At 36.2% G+C, this 20,758-nt stretch overlaps 1 protein-coding gene across 4 annotated transcripts in view; it reads left to right on the forward strand.

Annotated features, from left to right (window-relative positions):
- Positions 1-20,758, forward strand: part of USP24 (ubiquitin specific peptidase 24) — a 148,363-nt gene that overhangs the window by 34,323 nt on the left and 93,282 nt on the right. For 3 of the 4 annotated variants that reach the window (XM_055235279.2, XM_063613890.1, XM_055235281.2), the window contains exons 2-8: positions 3,963-4,128; positions 5,648-5,715; positions 9,509-9,652; positions 10,351-10,473; positions 15,421-15,456; positions 16,071-16,136; positions 19,745-19,810. In XM_055235279.2, the coding sequence (XP_055091254.1) occupies positions 3,963-4,128; positions 5,648-5,715; positions 9,509-9,652; positions 10,351-10,473; positions 15,421-15,456; positions 16,071-16,136; positions 19,745-19,810 (669 nt within the window). The remainder of the gene's footprint in view (positions 1-3,962; positions 4,129-5,647; positions 5,716-9,508; positions 9,653-10,350; positions 10,474-15,420; positions 15,457-16,070; positions 16,137-19,744; positions 19,811-20,758) is intronic. The other variant, XM_055235280.2, reaches the window with a different exon arrangement.

The raw sequence follows: 20,758 nt of genomic DNA on the forward strand, positions 1-20,758 counted from the left end.
GTCCTCACCTGCCCTTTCCTCTGTGCACTGACAAAGAGGGAGATCTCTGATGTCTGTTCCCCTTCTCATTAAGACACCAGTTTTATTGGATTAGGGCCCTACCCTTATGACCTCATTTAACCTTGTTTATCTCCTTAAAGGCACTATCTCCAAATATAGTCACATTGAGAGTTAGGGCTTCAATTGATGACTTGGATTTGGGGGAATAGACACAATTCAGTCCTTAACACTGAAGATGCTAGAGGACTTTTGTTTCTTTCACCAAAGAGGCTCTTAGTTTTTACATCTACTGGGTACATTTGATGATTTTATGTACGATTTGATATATTAACTCTATAGAAATTAATGATAGATACTCCATAGTAATGACATATACCCACTTAGGAATCAGCCAAGTGAAATTTTTGTTTTTATATGAGTTAATTCCACTTTAATCCTAAGGTAATAAATTTAAGCATTTCACATGTGTGCAAATTTAAAACTATTCTAAATTTTTTACTGTTTGAGTCCTATCAGGTTCCTTTAAGTAAAATTGGCTTACTTATAGTACTTATGAATTAAATATATTTCTGAAAAGTGTTACGCTTTAAAAACTGAGTTTTTCCCATGCATTGTGATTCTAAGCGTACTTAGTTCATCACCCCCTCCTTCTACCCTTGTCCAATTTACATTGTCTTCTATGCTTAATTACCTTCCTGTTTTTCGTTTTATTTAGTTACAAACTTTGTTGGGGTGGGGGGAGAAATGTGTTGGATTTCTTTAGATATCATTGATATGGCATTGAAGTTAGTTTTCTTCTGTGTTTTATGATTTCTGCTTTATATTTATGATCTTTTTCGTCATTGAGGTTAAACATGATTTTTAAATGGGATTATTTTATTTTGTAATGATTAAATTATATAGTAAATTGTGAAGATATGTAGGTTTCCAAAAAAAAAAAAATACAAACTAGTGTAGGTATTAGGCAATTTGGGGTCCTGTTTGCTTTGTTACAAATTAGCATAATGAGAACTGAAGGAAAGTCTGGCAGTTACCCTATTAATAGTTGAAGCTTTATATGGATTATTTTTGCATTTAACAATATTTATTAAATACCTACTTTATGCTAGGTACCAGCTTCTAGAGATACAGAGGTGGTCAAAAATAGATAGGGTCCATGCCCTTAGGCAGCTTGGTCTAGTGAGGGGCAAACACAAATCAGAGATAAATGTAAAATTACACCTGTGAGTAGTGCTGTGAAGGAGAGGTTGAGGATGGTAAGGGTATATGATAACTGGAGGAATTTGTCTGTTTTAGAAATTCTGGAAAGGCTTCCCCGAAAGAATTAAAGATGTGTAGGAGTTAAGTAGGTTAAAGAGAACAGAAAGATGAGTTCAGGAATAGTGGCATAAAGCAACCATTGATTGTGCCCGTAGATTCTGTGGGGAAGGGATTCAGACAGCAGTTTATCTCTGCTCCATGATGCTGAGAACCTCAGCTGGAAGACTAAGGCTGGGGATGACTTGATGGCTGTAGGCTGGACTCATGTGAAGGCTCCTCCTCTGGCCTTCGGGGGCTGGTTGTCCAATGAGACCTTAGTGAGACTATTGGACAAAACAACCATACAGGCCCTCTGCATTTAGCCTGGGTTCCCTCAGGACATGGTGTCCATGTTGCAGGAGGGAGTGTCCCGAGAGAGAACTAGGAGGAAGCTGTATTGCCTTTCATGATCTAGGCTTAGACCTGTCTCTTTCTGCTGTATTCTATTCACCGAGGCATGCACACACACAGTTCCACGCTGGTTCAGATCCAGGGGAAGTAAATGCCACTTTATGATGAAGAGAGACAGGGTTCTGGAAGAGTATGTGGGGCCAGAAATACTGCTGTGGCCTTTTGGGAAAATAGTCCGATACATGAAGCATTATGCCTGACAAGATGCTAAATCCCTGAGAAATGATCTGGACTGCAGAAAGCTGGAGAGAGAGAGTTAGGGGATAGACCATTCAAGACCTTGTAAAATATTTTAAACACGATTTAGGCTTATCTTAAGAACAAAGGGAAGCCATGAAGGTTTTAAGGTTAACGTCAGATTAGTGCTTTATGAAGATCAGTATGAAGAGTAAATGTGTGTATGAGGCAGATGGAGACCAGTTAGGGAGCTGGTGAAGTAATCTAGGCATAAACCAGGGCTAAGTGGTAGCTGTGGAGATGGACAGAAGTAGAGGAATTGGAGAGAAATGCATGAGGTCCAATCACCAGGTCCTAGGGATGGGGATAGGAGAACAAAGTGTTAAGAATGGAATTGGAGAGAAATGTATGAGGTCCAATCACCAGGTCCTGGGGATGGGGATGGGGTTGGGAGAACAAAGTGTTAAGAATGGAATTGGAGAGAAATGTATGAGGTCCAATCACCAGGTCCTGGGGATGGAAATGGGGATGGGAGAACAAAGTGTTAAGAATGATCCCCTGGCTTCTGGCTATGCTACTAGATGAATCTGGTGCCATTCACTGGGATGAAGAACACAAGAAGGGGACCAGGATTTACGGGGGGATCATGAATTTGGTTTGGGGCAAACATTGAATTAGAGAAGGTGTCAAGTAAGCAGTTGGATTTGTGGGTCTGAAGCTCAGAGGAGAAGTCTAAACTGGAGATAGAAATATATGAGTCATCTACAGATAGGAGGTAATTGAGATCTGGAGTGTGGATATGGTCAACCAGAGAAATCGACAGGAACAAAAAGAAAAGAAGGCTTAGCACTGGGGTTTGAGGAACTCAGGTATTTGATGACTAGGAAGGGGAAGATGTACCAGAAGAGGAGACAGACTAGAACATCCAGACCCATGGGAGGAGAACAGAGTGTACTGTTCTAGGAGGCAAGGAAAAGAAGCCAGCATTTCAAGAGGAGGGAGTGGGCAGAAGGTCAAATACTCCTGAGAGGTAAGGTTAGGACTGAGACATAATTGGTAAGGTTAGGACTGAGACATAATTTATTTCACATAGTGAAATAAAGTTCAGTGGTGACCTTAACAGTAGCCATTTTGGAGAACAGGGACTCTGGAATCCAGATTGGGGTGTTGTCAGGAATGAGTCAGTGGTGTGGAGATGAAGATGGCAAATATAGATACCTCTTTGAAGAATTTATCCCCTCAGTGAGAAAAGAAAGGTAAAGACAGGAGGGCTGTTGATGAAGGCAAACATTTGATATTTTATCATGAGAAATGGACAGTTTTTTGTTGTTGTTGTTGTTGTTGTTGTTTTTTGGTTTTGGGTTTTTTTTTTTGTAGAGAGACAGGGTCTCACTCTGTTGCTCAGGCTGGTCTTGAACTCCTGAGCTCAAGTGATCCTCCCGCCTCGGCCTCCCAAAGTGCTAGGGATACAGGCATGAGCCACTATGTCCGGCCTAGACAGTTCTTTTTATTTATTTATTCTTTTATTTTTTTTGAGACGGAGTCTTGCTCTGTTGCCCAGGCTGGAGTGCAATGGCGCAATCTCAGCTCTTGGCTCACTGCAAGCTCTGCCTCCCGGGTTCACGCCATTCTCCTGCCTCAGCCTCCCGAGTAGCTGGGACTACAGGCACCCGCCACTACCCCCAGCTAATTTTTTTGTATTTTTAGTAGAGACGGGGTTTCACCGTGTTAGCCAGGATGGTCTCAATCTCCTGACCTCGTGATCCACCCGTCTCGGCCTCCCAAAGTACTGGGATTACAGGTGTGAGCCACCGCGCCCGGCCTGGACAGTTCATTTTTAAAGAAAGAGATGAGGTCACCTTCTGAGAGAGCGAGTAGAGATGCCAAAATGATAAAGTTGAGAATATTTGAGATATTCTTGGTGAAAGATGTGATTATAAGAAAGAAAGGTAGAATCCGTGCTATTGGTATTAATAGCTACCATTGATTCAGTATCTGCTCCGTGTTACATAGGAAATTTTTAGAGTAATCACTAATTAGTTTATTTGCTTTTTATCTTAATCCCTTTTCGTCAGAAGAATGATGAGAATGGAAACTGCTCAGGGGAAGGAATTGAATTCCCTACAACAAATTTATATGAACTGGAAAGCCGTGTTTTGACTGATCATTGGTCCATCCCATACAAGCGAGAAGAATCACTAGGCAAATGCCTGTTGGCATCTACCTACCTAGCAAGACTTGGTAAGTTTTCAGACCTTAGAACACATGAGGACATTTGTTTCATAGAAGGCCTGAGTTTAATCTTAGCCTTTGTTGTTGCCTACCTGTGTGATATTGGACAGATCATTTATTCTCTTAGTCTTCACTTATCTCCTGCAGAAGAAAAGCTTTGAACTAAATTGTTTTCTTCTACCTTCGATAGAGTATAAGATTATTTAAAATATAATTGAAAAGCTTAATGGAAATTGAAATTGAGTTTTTCCACAGAAGCTTTGGAGTACTTTAAATTAAGGCTCAATTCAACAGCTTTTTTTTTTTAAGAGAAGAAAGTTATATTTATTTAACAAACTTGTGCTTATTAAGTGCCTGATATTGTTTTAAGCTTTATAAATATCAAGCTATTAAAATAATAAAATATCATTAGGTTGGAAGAGTGGGTGTCAGTATGAACACCTGTACTAAAAAAAGAGAAAATAACTTATTTTTCATATTGAATTCAGTTACGAAATGAATATGGCCAGAATATGGTGTATTTCTGACTGGCTTCTCTGCAGTAGCATTTATTGAGTGCCTGTTAGGATCTAGGTACTATGCTAGGCAGTGGGTGTGAAAAAAAGAGAGTGTGTTTAGCAGTATTCCCAATGATAAGCAAAACTCATTATTGAGTTTAATAAAGAAATGTACTTTTTCCAAAAGATGATTTTACAGGGAATTTATTCATTCACTTAGCAACTATTTATCACTTACTATGTGAATTGTGCCAGACACAAATCTGTGTAACGGAGTTCATTGGTTTGTTTTAGGGAAGAAGAGTAATTTAGGCATTTATTGCAAATATTTGTATGGTTTTTTTTTTGTTTTTTTTTTTTGTTTTGTTTTGTTTTTTTTTGGTTTTTGATTTTTGAGACAGGGTTGCTCAGGCTGCGGTGCAATGGCGTAGTCATGGCTCACTGTAGCCTCAACCTCCCAGGCTCAAGTGATCCTCCCACCTCAGCCTCCCAAATAGCTGGGACGACAGGCAAGCACCACCACACCCAGCTTTTTATTTTTTATAGGGACGGGGTTTCACTGTGTTGCCCAGGCTGGTCTCAAACCCTTGGGCTCAAGTGATCCTCTTGCCTTGGCCTCCCAAGGTTCTGGGATTAGAAAATATTTGTGTTTCTATGGAACTTTTTAGGGAAATAATAATGGCTAGTAAGTAGCTGCTGTTGGTGTTTTATTAGCTATTTAATCAGATCATTGAAGTTACTCTGACGTGGAAATGTAAGTTCAACCATTTCAGTTCAATTGGTATTTATTTAATCTAATGCTATGGTTATTTCTCAGCCTTTCCTTCATCAAAGGTATATATTCTACTTTTAATAATTTCATAAGAGTTAAGGTTCCTATGACATAGTTTCATATGTATGAATTTAGAAAGATGTATATGATTTTTACGAACTACCAAAGACCTAAATAAAGTGTATTATTTCATTCATTTTACTAAGGTCTTTCTGAGTCTGACCTAAATAAAGTATATTATTTCATTCATTTTACTAAGGTCTTTCCGAATCTGATGAGAATTGTAGAAGGTTTATGGATAGGTGTATGCCTGAAGCATTTAAAAAGGTAAGAAAAATGTGCTGATGTGATATTTTGTATGTGTTGGGCAGGGGAGGGGTGAAGGAAGAGAATCTTTTTGTTTTAATTTTAGTTTTTTATGTATAAGACCAGTTTATGAATCTTGTTCAACTGAGGAATCCTCTAATATGAAAAACGGAACTCAGAATTTGGGGCTTATGAATGATTTACTTCTTTTATATTGTCTGTATGTGTCTTTGGTTAAATATAACTTTTATTAATAATAAATACTTCCTACTATTTAATTGCTAAAGAATAGATTAAGACTTAATTATACTAGGATATTGCACATATTAGTAAACAAAGACTTGTGGCACTTAGAAAGACAGTATATACTTATCAAAATATGAGCTGTTTTAAGTATGTGAGACAGGAGAAGACATTTTGAACTACTGAAAGATTGACTCGGTATTCTCACTGACAGAATAGCATGCATAAGGCACCATCTCTATTAGAGCCAGAGTGATATGCCTGCTTCCATTCGGGTCACATCTCTTAGAAAGCAGTGTTTCTTAACAATGGGAATAGGAGATCACAAGAATTGTGTTTCTAAAAACAGACTGAATCAGCCTCCCTTTTTAGCAGATAAGCCTTGAATCCTCATTAGAGCAAGGACTGTGTCTGTTAATATACTGCCGTTTCTCCCAGCATATAACTAAGTGCCTAGCTCATAGAAAGAGCTCAGAAAAGTTTCAATGAATGATTCTTTTGCTGGCTTAACTTCTGGATTTTGACATCCATTTTTGTCCAATATGTAAATAAGTCACTAGAACTACAGATGGGTAATGTTTGCATTTATCTTAAGACCCAGTAAGGCCGGGTGCGGTTGCTCACACCTGTAATCCCAGCACTTTGGGAGGCCAAGGCAGGCAGATCACAAGGTTAGGAGTTCAAGACCAGCCTGGCCAACATAGTGAAACCCCATCTCTACTAAAAATGCAAAAAATTAGCTGGGCCTGGTGGTGGGCATCTATAATCTCAGCTACTTGGGAGGCTGAGGCAGGAGAATCTGTTGAACCCACGTGGCGGAGGTTGCAGTGAGCCGAGATCACACCATTGCACTCCAGCCCGCATGACAGTGCGAGACTCCGTCTCAAAAAAAAAAAAAAAAAAAAAAAAAAAGAGACCCAGTAAAACAAAGAGTTCATTTGCAAATAGTTATTCCCAGTTGCATTTTGGTAGGCAGAATCTCCCTTGATTCAAGCCTTAAAAAAATATATAATTAATTTTAGAAGCAAAAGTAGCTTCATTTTTTAAAAAATGGAGAAATCTTTTCAAATTGTCATTTGGGCAAAGATTATATGAAATCAAGATTTATCTTCATTTTAGTTTAGCTCAACTATCAGTTTGTAGTTTAAAATAATTTTAAGCTTTTAAGAATTATAGCAGCTTTTAAAAAATCCAAAATTGGCTAGGCCCAGTGCTTCACACTATAATCCCAGCACTTTGGGAGGCCAAAAGCGGGAGGACATCTTGAGGCCAGGAGTTTAAGACCAGCCTGGGCAACATAGTGAGACCCCTGTCTCTACAAATTTAAAAAAAGTAAAATAAAAATAGCAAAATTATTATATTGTAACATACTGTGACACACATCACAGTGGATGCATAAACTTAAAAGGAAAAGTGTATTCAGAGTTGTGGAAAAGGACTTACTCAAGGTTGAGGATCTCCAGATCCAGAAATCCCTGTATCCAGTCCATTCACCAGCAAGTTGCATATTTGGAATATAATACTCTAACTCTGTACAGAGATACTTCAGAAAACTGTTTTGTCTCATGCCTTCAGCTGTTAGGAGCAGTATAATAAATGGTCACATGGTTGGTCGTTTTTCTGTAAAACTGTGAGTACAAAGGTACCATGCCTTATGTTATTCAGTTTTGTTAAGGTAAAAATCTTAAATTCTCTTGCACTTTAGAGCTATTAAAAAGGTTCTCCTCCCTGTCAATTAGGCATACTTTCTTTTATTAAATCAGAAGAGCTAGAGTTCTGTGTGCCTTTAGGCTTGTCTGCCGGAAAACTCAGTAGGATTTGATATAATTGGTACTACTTCCCTAGCTGTGTTTCCCGGTTCGATGACCATCCCTCTCCCCAATTCCCCAGGCTTTTCTCACGAGCTGTCACACATTTTTTTAGAAGTAAGGGTATGAATGATACGTGATTACATGAGTAAGGTGCACAAAGGAGCTTTGTTGTCATTTCCACCTTCCTCACCTTTTACCTTCAGGCTAGCCTGGATTTTTTACTAGTATATTCAGGCAGAGAAGATAATTCAGGTTTGGCCAATTCATATGTTTAAACCTTGTGTGCATCTTCTCCACAAGGTACTGCCTGCCTTTCCCTATCTCTTCTAGAATGTAAGCAGAATTGCATTTTCAAAGTGAAAAATGAGCAAATGGAATGGTGCCAGAGGGATTGCTGCGTAACCCACATACATTTTTATTTTGTAGTCACTTGAAGCTTCTTAATTGGTAATCTCTGCTTTATTTTGCTTTATTATTTAATTTTTAACTATAGGAGGAATATATAGTCAGGCAAAAAAAATTCTGCAAAAAATAGTAACTCATTGGTTTACATAAAATCAGTCTTATGACTTCTGCTAATTTGAGCAAATAGTGCGGCTAATTAGTATTTAGAAAATCTGGAACCAAGGTTTTTCTCTGCAGCTATTACAGTTTGGGCTCTTCCAGCCTACTCTTTTTAAAAAGAGGTTCTCAGTGAGGCCAAGATGAAATTTTTGTTGCATAGTATTTTCCCTTTGAAAAATCTTACAAAAACATGAAACCACCATACCAATTTAAGTGAAATCCTTTGATTTTTCATTTCTTGTTCTGGCACTTGTTCTACACTTCCCCAAAGACCAGAAGAATGAAAATTAAGGGCATCCAATTTCTCTACTTTTTAAGGAATCTAAGAAGGTATCTAATTATAAGATTTGTACCATTGTTTTATATTTGATGTCTTATGTTTAAGAAACATAGCTACAAAGTAAACAGTTAAATGCCTTAAAACTTAGAGCTATTTTAGATTTGCTTAAACAATTAAAAAATTAAATATTATTTTGTACGTACCGAAAAGGAAAATGTAAGCCAAATAAACTGTTAAGATATTTCTAAGATTTTTTTTCACATTCTGAGTCCTGCTGTCATCTAGTCAACAGGTAGAAAAAAAATTATCCTATTTCTGAGATGTTAAAAAATATTAAAAGGATATGTATGTTAGAATCCATGCAATACAGCATTCATTTCTTAGGTTCCAGAAATATTAATATGGACAGCCAGCCATCAAGATATATTAATAATGCCTTATCATTTATAAAATGCTTTCATATTTGTTATATCTTTTAATCCTCATAACATTTGTGTGAAGTGGGTAGGAGTTATGCCTCTTTAGAGATAAGAGAACTGAGCGTTTGAGAACTCAGGTAAATTTGTTCAAGGCCACACAGCTAGAAAACAGTAATACTGGAATTGATCTCAGGTTTTTACCTTGCTCTGCACCATTTGACCTACCCTGGTAATTATGAAAAGTAGAGGACCAAGTAAAATTTTTCTTTTAAACAAAGTGCTTTCATGCAAGAGAATTAAAATTCAAAAGCAAAACTCTGTATTGAAATAAATGGGCAAGTAGATGAACTACAGCTATGGGTCTTTTAAAAACCAATCATCTGCATAAAAAAGTATTTTCATCATAATCTCTCAGTTATTTGAGATGGACCTGATAAACTGTAGATTTATTTTCTTTTTCAAGTTAGACTCTAGACTGCCCTTTATGTTTTTTATAGCTCCTGACATCAAGTGCTGTTCACAAGTGGGGTACTGAAATTCATGAAGGAATTTACAACATGTTGATGCTGTTAATAGAACTGGTCGCAGAGAGAATAAAACAAGATCCAATTCCCATTGGTCTCCTGGGTGTGCTTACAATGGTATAGTATCTCTAAAATTAAGTACTTTATGTTTTGATTTTGTTTAAAATACTTGCTGTTCTCTGACTTGTAATTAATAATGAGTGATAATGATTTTATCGTTCAGGATATTAGCTGTTAGGATCCTTTGTCTTTATTTTAAAAGCAGAGCAACCATCTTGTGTTCTCAGTTTGAAAGAAGTGCTTTTCTAATTTTAATGGGTTTTTCAACTTATAGAATGATTAAATGCCTTTCTCTTACCTCTCCCTGATTATTCATGTCTTAAATACTTTCATATGGAGTGTTCATGTAGATGTAGTTTGGTTTCTGGCCTTTTCCCCCAACAGGTAACAGTAGCTGCATGAAGAAGGGACCCTCATATTTTCCCCTCCTGACTTCTGCCTTCAGTGTCTCTGTTGCTCGTCTCGTCCCCGGTAGCCCTAGCACACTTGGGGCATTAGCATCACACTGCCTTGAGTCAGACCTCTAATCCTGTTACCTCCTCCTCTTCCTTCACAGTGAACACTGAACAGGACAGTAGAATAGCACATTAATTCTCAGCACCTCTGCACTAGCTAAGACGTATGCTTTTGGTGTATTCTTGAAAGATTCCATTAATGAGGGGAGTCCAAGGCTATATTTTTATCTTCTTTTCTAATGCTAATATGTGTTGCTATAGAAATAGATAATAATGTTTCTCTGTTCTCTTTGAATCTAGGCTTTCAATCCTGATAATGAATACCATTTTAAAAACAGAATGAAAGTGTCTCAAAGGAATTGGGCAGAAGTGTTTGGAGAGGGAAATATGTTTGCTGTTTCACCTGTATCGACTTTCCAAAAGGTAAACATCGTTTAGTTTCATCTTTTGATAGAAAAATGTATTGAAAAAGAAGATTTCCTGTGTTATAAAAAAGACAAGTTACATGGGAGGATTAAAACAATCTGAAAAATGACAAATATCCCATCTGGCTCATAAAATTGCCTACATTTTTTTTCAGATAGTGCATAATTTTTCCATAGCTCTTAACTAATATCATGAAGAATTTTATAGGTTTGAAGTGATGTTTAGTAAAATGAGAAATGTCTTTAGTGTCATCTATTAGATTATCAGAACCCCAGTTTAATTGGTGTTCCAGTTTCTTAGAGAGAGTTGAGAGACTATAGCATTTAAAATGATTAATTGTACCTAGAAAAAATAATCTAGTACTTAATCTCATATATAATTTTCTTTTGAACTTCATATGCATTAAAACTTGCTTTTTCAGGCCTGGAACCAGTATATTTTATATCAAAAGACTACAGTCTGCCAATAAGAGTATACTCACAAGAAGTACATAATCTAAACAGTTTTTAGTGAAAACACTGTTTGGTTTCAGAAACAATTGAAAGAAGTTGAGTTTAATCAATGGAAAACTTGTTCATTGCTTTAGTGGAAGCAGAGGTTTAGGTCAGCAATCATTTATTTAACATTTACTATGTGTCTGGCATTATTCTAAGTTTGAGATAGAAACATAAGTACACAGTCCTGTCTTTTAATATAAACAGTAATAAGATGTGATTACTAGCTTGTAGCATAGTGGAGGAAATACGAAAACAAAAAAATGACAGCATGATAAATAGTAGGTGGAATTATAATAATGTACTGTGCATAGAATCCAGGGGAAGGGGTAGTTATTGCCACCTTGGGGAGTCAGACATTTCCCCAGAGAGGAGGAAAAAGCTGAGCGGAAGGGACAGTGAATATGTACTTTGGAATTTAATCCCCACAACGGCTCTTTGAGTTGGGTACTATTTTTACCCCCATTTCATAGATGAGAACTGAAACAGACAGAAGTGAAGTACTTGCCCAAGTCCACATACCTAGTTACAGGGAGAACCCACGCAGGCAGCTAGTCTATGTTCTTTAACCATATGCAGTACTGCCTCCCCAAATGCTAAACTCTTGTCTTCAGATGCGTTGTGAAGATCAAGTGACAAATATGCATAGAAATACTGAACATGGTGGTTCACTCTAGTGAGCGCTCAGCAGATGTTCATTCTCTTTTTTTCGCTTTACGTATGCATCCACTGAGACCCAGAAAGGTGCAGTCTTTGTGTTTCCTCTCATTACCACAAAGGAATTCTCTGTCCTCTAAATCCCCTCTCCTCTTGCCTTCTCAAGCATATTCCTCCTTCGGCTTTCTATTTTTGCTTTGGTATCCTCAATCTTTCCCTCACTATTGGGATTGTTACTGTTGTATGCAACATGATCTAGTATTTCCCATCTTTAAATATTCTGCCTTTAATATCATATCCCTCTGTAGTTTCAGCATGGTCCTCTGCTCCCCTTCCCTACCAGACCTCCTGAAGATTCCATGTCCTCCCTCTCAGTTATTCTTTCAGTGGTTATCCTAAAATGTTAACTTACTAAATAAAATCTAAATTTCACTAGTATCTTTCTCCTTCTTGAGCAGTGCATAAAGACCTTAGAATGTTGCATGTGCTCGCTCCCCTCTTAAATGATTCGTTACCTCTTTATTTTACTTGTGCAATGTCTTAGTCCCCTCCTATCATTCTTTAGCCGGTAAAGTTGATAGTGCATTCTATAAAGAATCCTTTAGTAAGGTTCTGTTTGTGGGTAAGTCTTGGTTTTTGATGGCCTGAACTGTACTGTATTTCCCATTCCTTGAAGTATGTATTTTCACTGGGTTCAAAAGTCTATATGATATTTCTTTTCTCTCAGAATATTAAAGATACCATTTCACTGTCTTGTAGCTTTGATTATTGCTGTGGAGAAGTTGGCTATTGATCTGACTGTGGTTCTTTTATTAGAAGTCTGTCTTTCCTCCATGGCTGTATTTTGAAATCTTTCTCTTTAATGTTTGTAAATTTGATTCGAATGTGATTAACCATGGTATTCTTTTTATTTATTTTGCTTCAGATTCATTGGGCTTCTGAATCTAGGGTTAATGTCTTACATCAATTCTGGAATTCTCAGCCTTTATCTTTTAAAATATTCCCTCTTCCCCATTAGTCTCTCTTCTTCTGAAACTTGATTGGATACATGTTAGACTGACTCATTCTGTCCTCCGTGTCCCTTAACTCCTTTTCACATTTTCCATTTTTTTGTCTCCTTGTGTTGCAATTGTGATAACTTTTTTCCAGATCTATAGTAGTACAATTCACGGATTTTTTTTTTATTTGTATCTACTCTGCTGTTTAACTTGTTTATTTAAGTCTTTAATTTCGGTTACTGAATTTTTCCTTTATATAAATTTTATTTTTTTGACTGTTTAATTTTGTATTGTCTCATGTTCTTAACTCATATTTTCAAGCCCTAATTTGTTTAATGCTTACTTTATATTCTGTGCCTGATATCTACAAGTCTGATTCTGCTGGCTTTTACTCACTTGCTTTGTGTATGTATGTAGGTGTATGAAAATATATTTATACTTATTTGTTTGTTCATTTTTCTGTGAACTCATATTTCTTAGCATTTAATCTAGGAGGGGGCAGTTTGAGGCCTAAGTTGAAAGTTCTTTCTTCCAAAAAGGATGTACTTTTTGGTAGGTGCCTGGAAGCACTACAGTTTGTGACCATTTTAGAATAAATTATCAGCTTAAGGTTTTTCAGACCATAACGTCAGTGTGAATTTGAGCAGTAAAGCCATATGAGAGCAATTCTGTGGTTATGAATTCTTGGAGAATTTTTTTCTCCCTTTAGGCATCCTTATTTTCCCTTTCCACAGGTAAATCTATTTCAGTTCATCTGACATCAAGGATGTAGCCCTTTAGTTCCAGCTTTATGTTACAGTTCCTTCTTGAGTCACCCTGTCCCACCTGGGCTTGGTGTCCTTTTTCTCCTGCAAATGGACGCTCATGGTCACCAGGGCTCTGCAGCTGCCTGTGGGTGAAGCTGGCTTCAGAGCCTTCCTGCCTGCCTCACAGGATTCCTGCTTTCTCTTTGTTTTAAGCTTCTGAACTTTTTTTTTTTTTGGTCAACTCAACTATATGTTTTAAAATATTATATTTTAGTGTTTTTATCCAGTAGTGTTATTTTTAGCTGGAGAACCATTTAGGATACTTAGACAGAAGTCTACTAACTTTTCAGGGCATTCCATTCTGCCTTCATCCCCCATCTGCTGAAATAATTCTCGTTAAGACACCAGCACCCCTCCATGTTTCCAGATTGGAAAGAAATGTCCCTTGACCCCCATCAACAGCACTGACCCCAGTTGCTCCCTTCTTGGAGATATTTCTTGCTTGGCTTTCAGGATACTGCAGTGCCTTGTGTTTCTGCTTGCCCCCAAGCCATGTTTCCTCTGTTGACTCCTTCACCTCTATCCAGTTTTGATCTTCAGCGCTTCCTTTCTTTATTCACTACACTTTCTCTAATGGATTTAAATGTCATATTTATGCCGATGGCCCTCCAATTTATATCTCTGTGGCCCAAACCTCTTCTCTGAGTATACCAGACTTGAAGAGTCAGTTATCTCCTTTTGGTTGCCATACAGAGTTCTCAAACTTAGTGTGTCTGAAATGGAATTTCATTTTGCCACTGACCTTTATTCTCCTTTTTAGTAAATAACATCATCATCTGTCTAGATGCTCAAGCCAGAAACGTAGGAGTCAGCCAGGATTCATTCCTTGAATAAAGAATAACCAAACCACAAACAAGTCCTTTGATTTAATCTCTAATATGTCTCCATTTGACCTCTCTCTCCCCCTTCTGTTGCCATCCTTCTCCACACACAGCTGTGAACTATCTAGACACTGCACTGGCCTTCTGACTGGTTGTGTCTGACTATGTCTCATTCTCCTATTCATCCATTCCATTCCATTCTTCACAGAACTGCAAGAGTGACCTTAAAATATAAAACACTCTCTTGCTGAAAACGCTTCTGTTGCTTTCTTTCTAATCATGGTCTGTAAGTGTCTCCATGATCTACATTCTTTGTCTCTCTGTACAACCTCATCTCTGCCACTCCTGGCTCACCATGTCCCAGCTGGGAGAGTTTTTTAAACACAGCAGAGTCTTCTCTGCCATCCCCAATCAGGACCTTTGCCATTATAGCCTCTCTGCCTGGACTGTTCTTTAAACGGCTACATCTGTCTCGTCCTTTAAAGATTATGTTTTCAGAGAAGTCTTTCATGACCACCACCCCAAGCAGAGGAAGCTCCTATTTTTCTTTTGAGGCCTTTTTGTTTTTCCTTTCGTGGGACTTAGCACAATTTGAATTGTCTTCTGTATATGATGCTCTACTTGGTTTTGTTGACCCTGCTAGAATGAGCTTCATAAAAGCAGGTACAACATTTCTTTGTAGTCACTGTTCTGTATCTAGTCCCTAGAACAGTGAATGCTCAAAAAAGAAAAGAAAAAGAGGAGAAAATAGAGCTTGCTTAAGAGCATTAATTAATGATCTAACTGGGACTAAAACTTTTAATCTCTGCTGATTTACTACTTCTTATGTTAATAATTAAGTTTTAATTTCTAAAATAAAACTTTTTTGGAGAATTTAACTCAGGTTATCCTGTATGTTGGAGAGCTTAAACAACTGATCTCAGCTATCCAAAAATGCATAGATGCTCCACATTGTGGCAGTTCCATCAAAATACAGACTTATAGACTCCCAAAATCATATACAGTGATGTTAAAGACATGTTAGGAAGCATTTGGGAAAAAACTTTGAAAATAGTTTCCAAACTTTTATAATTTTTCTTCCAACTATTCGTTTAGGATAAAAGAAATGTAAGGGTTAATGGGGAAGCTTTTATATTGCCATCTCAATTTTGTTTTTCTTTTCTCATAGGAGCCTCATGGATGGGTTGTGGATTTGGTAAATAAGGTATATGACTTTTGTTAATATTGTCATGTAGTATATTTTCAATTTTCTAATGAGACGTCCTAGAGTTTGGTATATTAAGCAAATGGCAGCTGCAGAGAATAATAAAAAAATGCTTTAAGGAGTGGATTTCATATTTTCTTCCTTTTTTTGTATGTACAATACTAGCAAGTAAACATCAGCTTTTGGACTTAGTACTATCTGCAGTATGCCACAGGAGCATTCGAAGGAACAATGCAAGGATTCTCTCAAGACCAATGTTACAGAGCACAATGATAAAGTAGAATTTTAGCTTTCGTTCCTTGCTTAAATTATTAATAGATAATATTTTAAAATTAATATGTGTAGTACAATAGGATGACTACAGTCAATAATAATTGTATATTTTTAAATAACTTAAATAATGTAATTGGATTGTTTGTAACTCAAAGGATAAATGCTTGAGGGGATGGATACCCCATTCTCCATGATGTGTTTATTTCACATTGTATGCCTGTGTCAAAACATCTCATGTGCCCCATAAACATATACACCTACTATGTACTAATATAAATTTTTCAAAATAAAAAAATTAAAGAGAAATAAATTAAATTAATGTGTGCCCTTTTTCTTCTCAGTTTGGAGAATTAGGTGGATTTGCAGCAATCCAAGCCAAGCTCCATTCAGAAGATATGGAACTTGGGGTAAGTTAAACTACTATATATGCTCACTGTGGAAATTCATTTCACTTGAGTTGATGTACAGCCAGAGGATACGGTCTGGGCATGCCAAGTTAAATGTTCAATTAAAGGTTCATCTTTAGAGGAGCAGATTCCACAGTCCTGATAACCAAAGAAATGTTTACTCCTAATTATAACCAAATTGCCATGTAGAGTTTTTTCCTCACTATTTTTTCTTTACCTATGGTATTTTTCTCTTAATTTGTAATGGTTACATGAAATGATCTTACTGTTTAAAGTTGGTTGCTATATGTGGCAAGTATATATATGCATAACAATTTTATGGCTCAGTTAAATGATTATGTAAAATCAGAATTTACTTTATAGACTCAGGCACAAATAAAAATACTTTTAACAGACTTGTTTAGTAAGCTTTTTGGTGTTACAAAAACTTAGATAACAAATGGCTATAACATGGGAGCTTAGAATCATCAGGTGCAGTGTTCATATCAACTTCATTTTCTCAAAACATAACCTCATAGTAAGGGGAATAACTAATCTTTAATTTTTCAGACACTGTTGACCTGTTGCTGAGAGCACTTTATTCTTTTCTCTAATTAATAATCATTCAATTAAAAACTATTATGTACTTGGCATGAATAAGACACTGCGCTATCTGCTGTAATTTGATCAATACAGAAAATAATGTGTTAAAATAATACACCCAGGTGTTACAGATTGTGCTTACAGTTGCAGTTATTTCTGTGAAATCATGACTAATCAATTCCTATTGGTCCCTCTCTGGGTGAAGGAAATAGCAATGCTCAAGGAGAGAGACTGATGGTGTAGTAATAGATTGACTCTTTCTTGCCACCCAGTGTTTATCCTAAAGATCAGATGTCTGCCAGATCACAGACACTGATGCAGAAGCCTCCTCTTGCTTCCCTGGAAGTTAATTAGGTTGTTGAACTGTCCTTGTGATCCCCATTCAATAGATCAAGTATGTTGGAAATGACTTCATTGACTTGGAAGATAATATATAACAATTTAAAAAGCAAAACCAAAGAAAAACCTCTTCAGATCCAGGGTTAAAAAAAAATACAGAGCGCTCCCAAATTTCTATCCTATTTGGATGAAAATTGGCTCAGGATAGATAGATGGGAATCTGGGCATAGCCCTCATTATTATTAAATGTGCTAAAGTTAAAGAGTGTTGCAAGATTTTTCCGTAAGGTCAGACCATTTTTCAGAACAATTGTGTTGTCTGCTGCAGTTGACACAGAATTATATTGTTTAGGTTATATTGAGGAGATGGTAACACTCAGGCATTGGAGAGATTCCAAAGGTGTGGACTTTTGTAGGAGACAGGTATAATTAAAATTCACACGTGCTGGATTTCTGACCAGTTAAGGTGGCTGTGTCCCAGAATAAATTTAGGCCATATTATTAAGTCTGAGTACAACTTTGGAATTTAAAAATACTAGGAAAAAATATCACTCACAAGCCCACCAGTTAAAAACACCTGTACAAAACAAGAAATGAAACTTGTTGCTCATCCTTCTTCCTGATCCCCACACACATACCTAGGTAATGGTTACCAATTTAATACATGCCTTTCTGGCTTTTCCCTAAATTTATATAAATCTTTGCATGTTCTTTCTCTCTCTCTTTCTCCTAAACCTAAATTATCAAGCTATACCTGGTTGTATATTTTCATTTAACATAATATCATGGTAATCTTTCCAGGTTAGTACTATCACTATCAGTGTTTTTAATGACTGCAAGTGGTATATTTCTGCAAATGGTATATCATGATGCGGACACTTATTAATGGGCATTGGATTATTTCTATGTTTTTGCTATTATAGAGAGTGTTCCTTATAAATATGTCTTTATGTATGTGCAACTATTTCTGAAAGATCAGTTCCTAGAGGATAAGATTTCTGAGTTAAAGATTACAGTCATTCCTTGGTATACTGGGGGATTGGTTCCAGGATTCTGGGTATTCCAGAATCTGTCTATACTCGAATCCTGTAGTCAGCCCCGCAGAACTCATGTATATGAAAAGTCAACCTTCATATATGCAGATTTTGCATCCCAGGAATATTGTATTTTCAGTCCTCATTTTGTTCAAAAAATCTGCATGTAAGTGAACCTATGCAGTTCAAGCTTGTTTGTTCAAGGGTCAACTGTATATTTATTTTAAAATTATAATTGACAGTGCTAAATGTCTTTCTAAAAAGCTTTTGCCCGTTTGTACTCCCACAAACCCGTTTCATAATAGTCTCATTAGTGCTAAATATTTTCAATCTTTAATTTTCCAATATGATGGACAAAAAAATGGTATTTTATTATGTAATATGTAATACTCTGATTTCTTGTGAACTTGAGCATTTTGTCATATGATTATTGGTTATTTGTGTTTCTTCTGTGAATTTACCTAGTTTATTTAGGTCTCTTTGGGTGATGTGTTTTATTAATTTTTAGGAATTATTTTTATATTAAGCTTATCAATGCTGTATCTATTTTGCATATTTGTAAATCTTTTCTCCTAGTATTTTGCTTCTTTTCATTTTTATTGATGGCATCTTTTGCTATTTAGAAGTTTCAGACTTTTATGTAGTCAGATTTTTCCTTGATGGCTTAAAAGTTTTCTAACTTGCTTAGATAATGTTCTCCCACCTCAAGTTTATAAAAATATATTTTTTCTTTTTATACTTTCATATTTTTATTTTTTAACTTAGTCCTTGAACTCATTTAGAATTTTTTTTTGTATATTTTAAAAGATAGAGATTTAATTTTATTTTCTTCCAAATAGGTGGCCAATTGTTATTAGATCCTCTATTGAATAATCTCTCTTTTCCTTATTATTTGTATTTGCTGGCTTAATAATATCAAAGGCCCGTGTGCCAATGGATTTGTTTCTGGACCTCTGTTCCAGTCATTTATTAATTCATTCATTCTTTGGTTCATTTCTGTACTGTTGCAACATTGTTTTCGTTACTGGTAGTGTCACTTCTGCCCAGTATCATTCTTTTCTAAAAAATTTTTTTATTGTTCCCATATTTTTAATGTTCTGGGTGTAGTCAACCTGTCAGGTTCTCCTGTAGAAAATTCTACTGAGATCATGTTTGGAATTGCATTAAATTTATAGGTCAAAGCAGAGAGAATTGATGTTTTTACAATACTGGTCTTTTGTGTTTAGAGACATGGTGTCTCCCCATTTATTCAGGCTTCTTTAATGTATTTTAGTAGGTTTTATCATTTTCTTCAAGTAAGCCTTCAGTGTTTTTTGTTTAAGGAATATTTCATGCCTCAGCTATTCCCTCCTTTTTTAAAAAAATGTTTAGTATTCTACAATGTAACTTTAAAATCATTTTATCTAATTCTCCAAAGATGTTTTATTGACATATTCTGATTTAAATTACATTAAATTTCTATAATAATTTAAGTGGGTTGACATCTTTATATCAATTCTTTCTATCCAGGAGTTTTGTTTCTCTAGTCTTTTATTCGTGACTTGATCAAATCACTATTTAAACTTTTCTCTGATATATGAAAAGGGATTTGTTTAATTTTGACAGGAAAAAAATCCTCTCAAATGTATTTCTAATCTTCACTGTCTTTTTCCAGGCTGTCTCAGCACTGATTCAACCCTTAGGAGTGTGTGCAGAGTACCTCAATTCCTCTGTGGTACAGGTAGGATTAAACCATTTCACATTACTTCATATGATTGAAGACATGCAAACAGTAATAACTTCTTTTTATCAGGTTATTCAGAATGGTCTTTAATCCCGAGTAACTCCTTTTTTCACATTAGCTGTCCTTTTAATAAAAATGCCATCAGATAATAAAAATTGTTGAATAATTTGAAGTATAGGAGATCTAACATTTGAGAAGGCCATTTACCTTTTCAGTTTATCATTTTATAGAATACAATTTTTATTTATTTTTCATTTTCTTACCTATAAAGTAGGCAGCATATCCTTATTTGCTTCACAGGATTATTTAAGGATGTAATGCCATTATGTATTGAATCAGATTAGTATTTATGTATTAAATCGGCTAGGCTCACTTACTGGCTCAGTCGCTCACTTCTGAATATCAGCTTAACAGCACATCTTGTCTGATTTCCTACCTCTGTAGGATTGTAAGTCAGCAGGTCATAGAACAGTCAAAGCTGTGAGTGTTCAGTTTTCTAATGCTAAAAACCTATTCTGCTATCTTGTTTCCTTCATTTCAATTAACAAGTTTTACCGAACAAAATGTCACGTCGAAATACTTCTATTTATTTATTTATTTTTATAAATAAGTCTATGGACCCTGTAACTTTTATAGAGCTTTTAAAACATCACCATAAATGGTTTTGAAAGCGTAGTGTCCTTCTGGAGCAGTGTTTTAAATGCACCGTTCTTTCCAACATCACATTTACTTAGGGCCACTTGAAAAAGGGAGATAGGATTTTTTTTTTAGTAGGTTCTGGAAATTTCTGTTATTTCTTTTTTCTTTCTTTTTTTTTTTTTTTCAGACAGAGTCTTGCTCTGTTGCCCAGGGTGGAGTGCAGTGGCGTGATCTCGGCTCACTGCAAACTCCACCTTCCAGGTTCAAGCGATTCTCCTGCCTCAACCTCTGGAGTAGCTGGGACTA

The sequence above is a fragment of the Symphalangus syndactylus genome, chromosome 19, assembly GCF_028878055.3.
Source record: "Symphalangus syndactylus isolate Jambi chromosome 19, NHGRI_mSymSyn1-v2.1_pri, whole genome shotgun sequence".
Taxonomy (NCBI): domain Eukaryota; kingdom Metazoa; phylum Chordata; class Mammalia; order Primates; family Hylobatidae; genus Symphalangus; species Symphalangus syndactylus.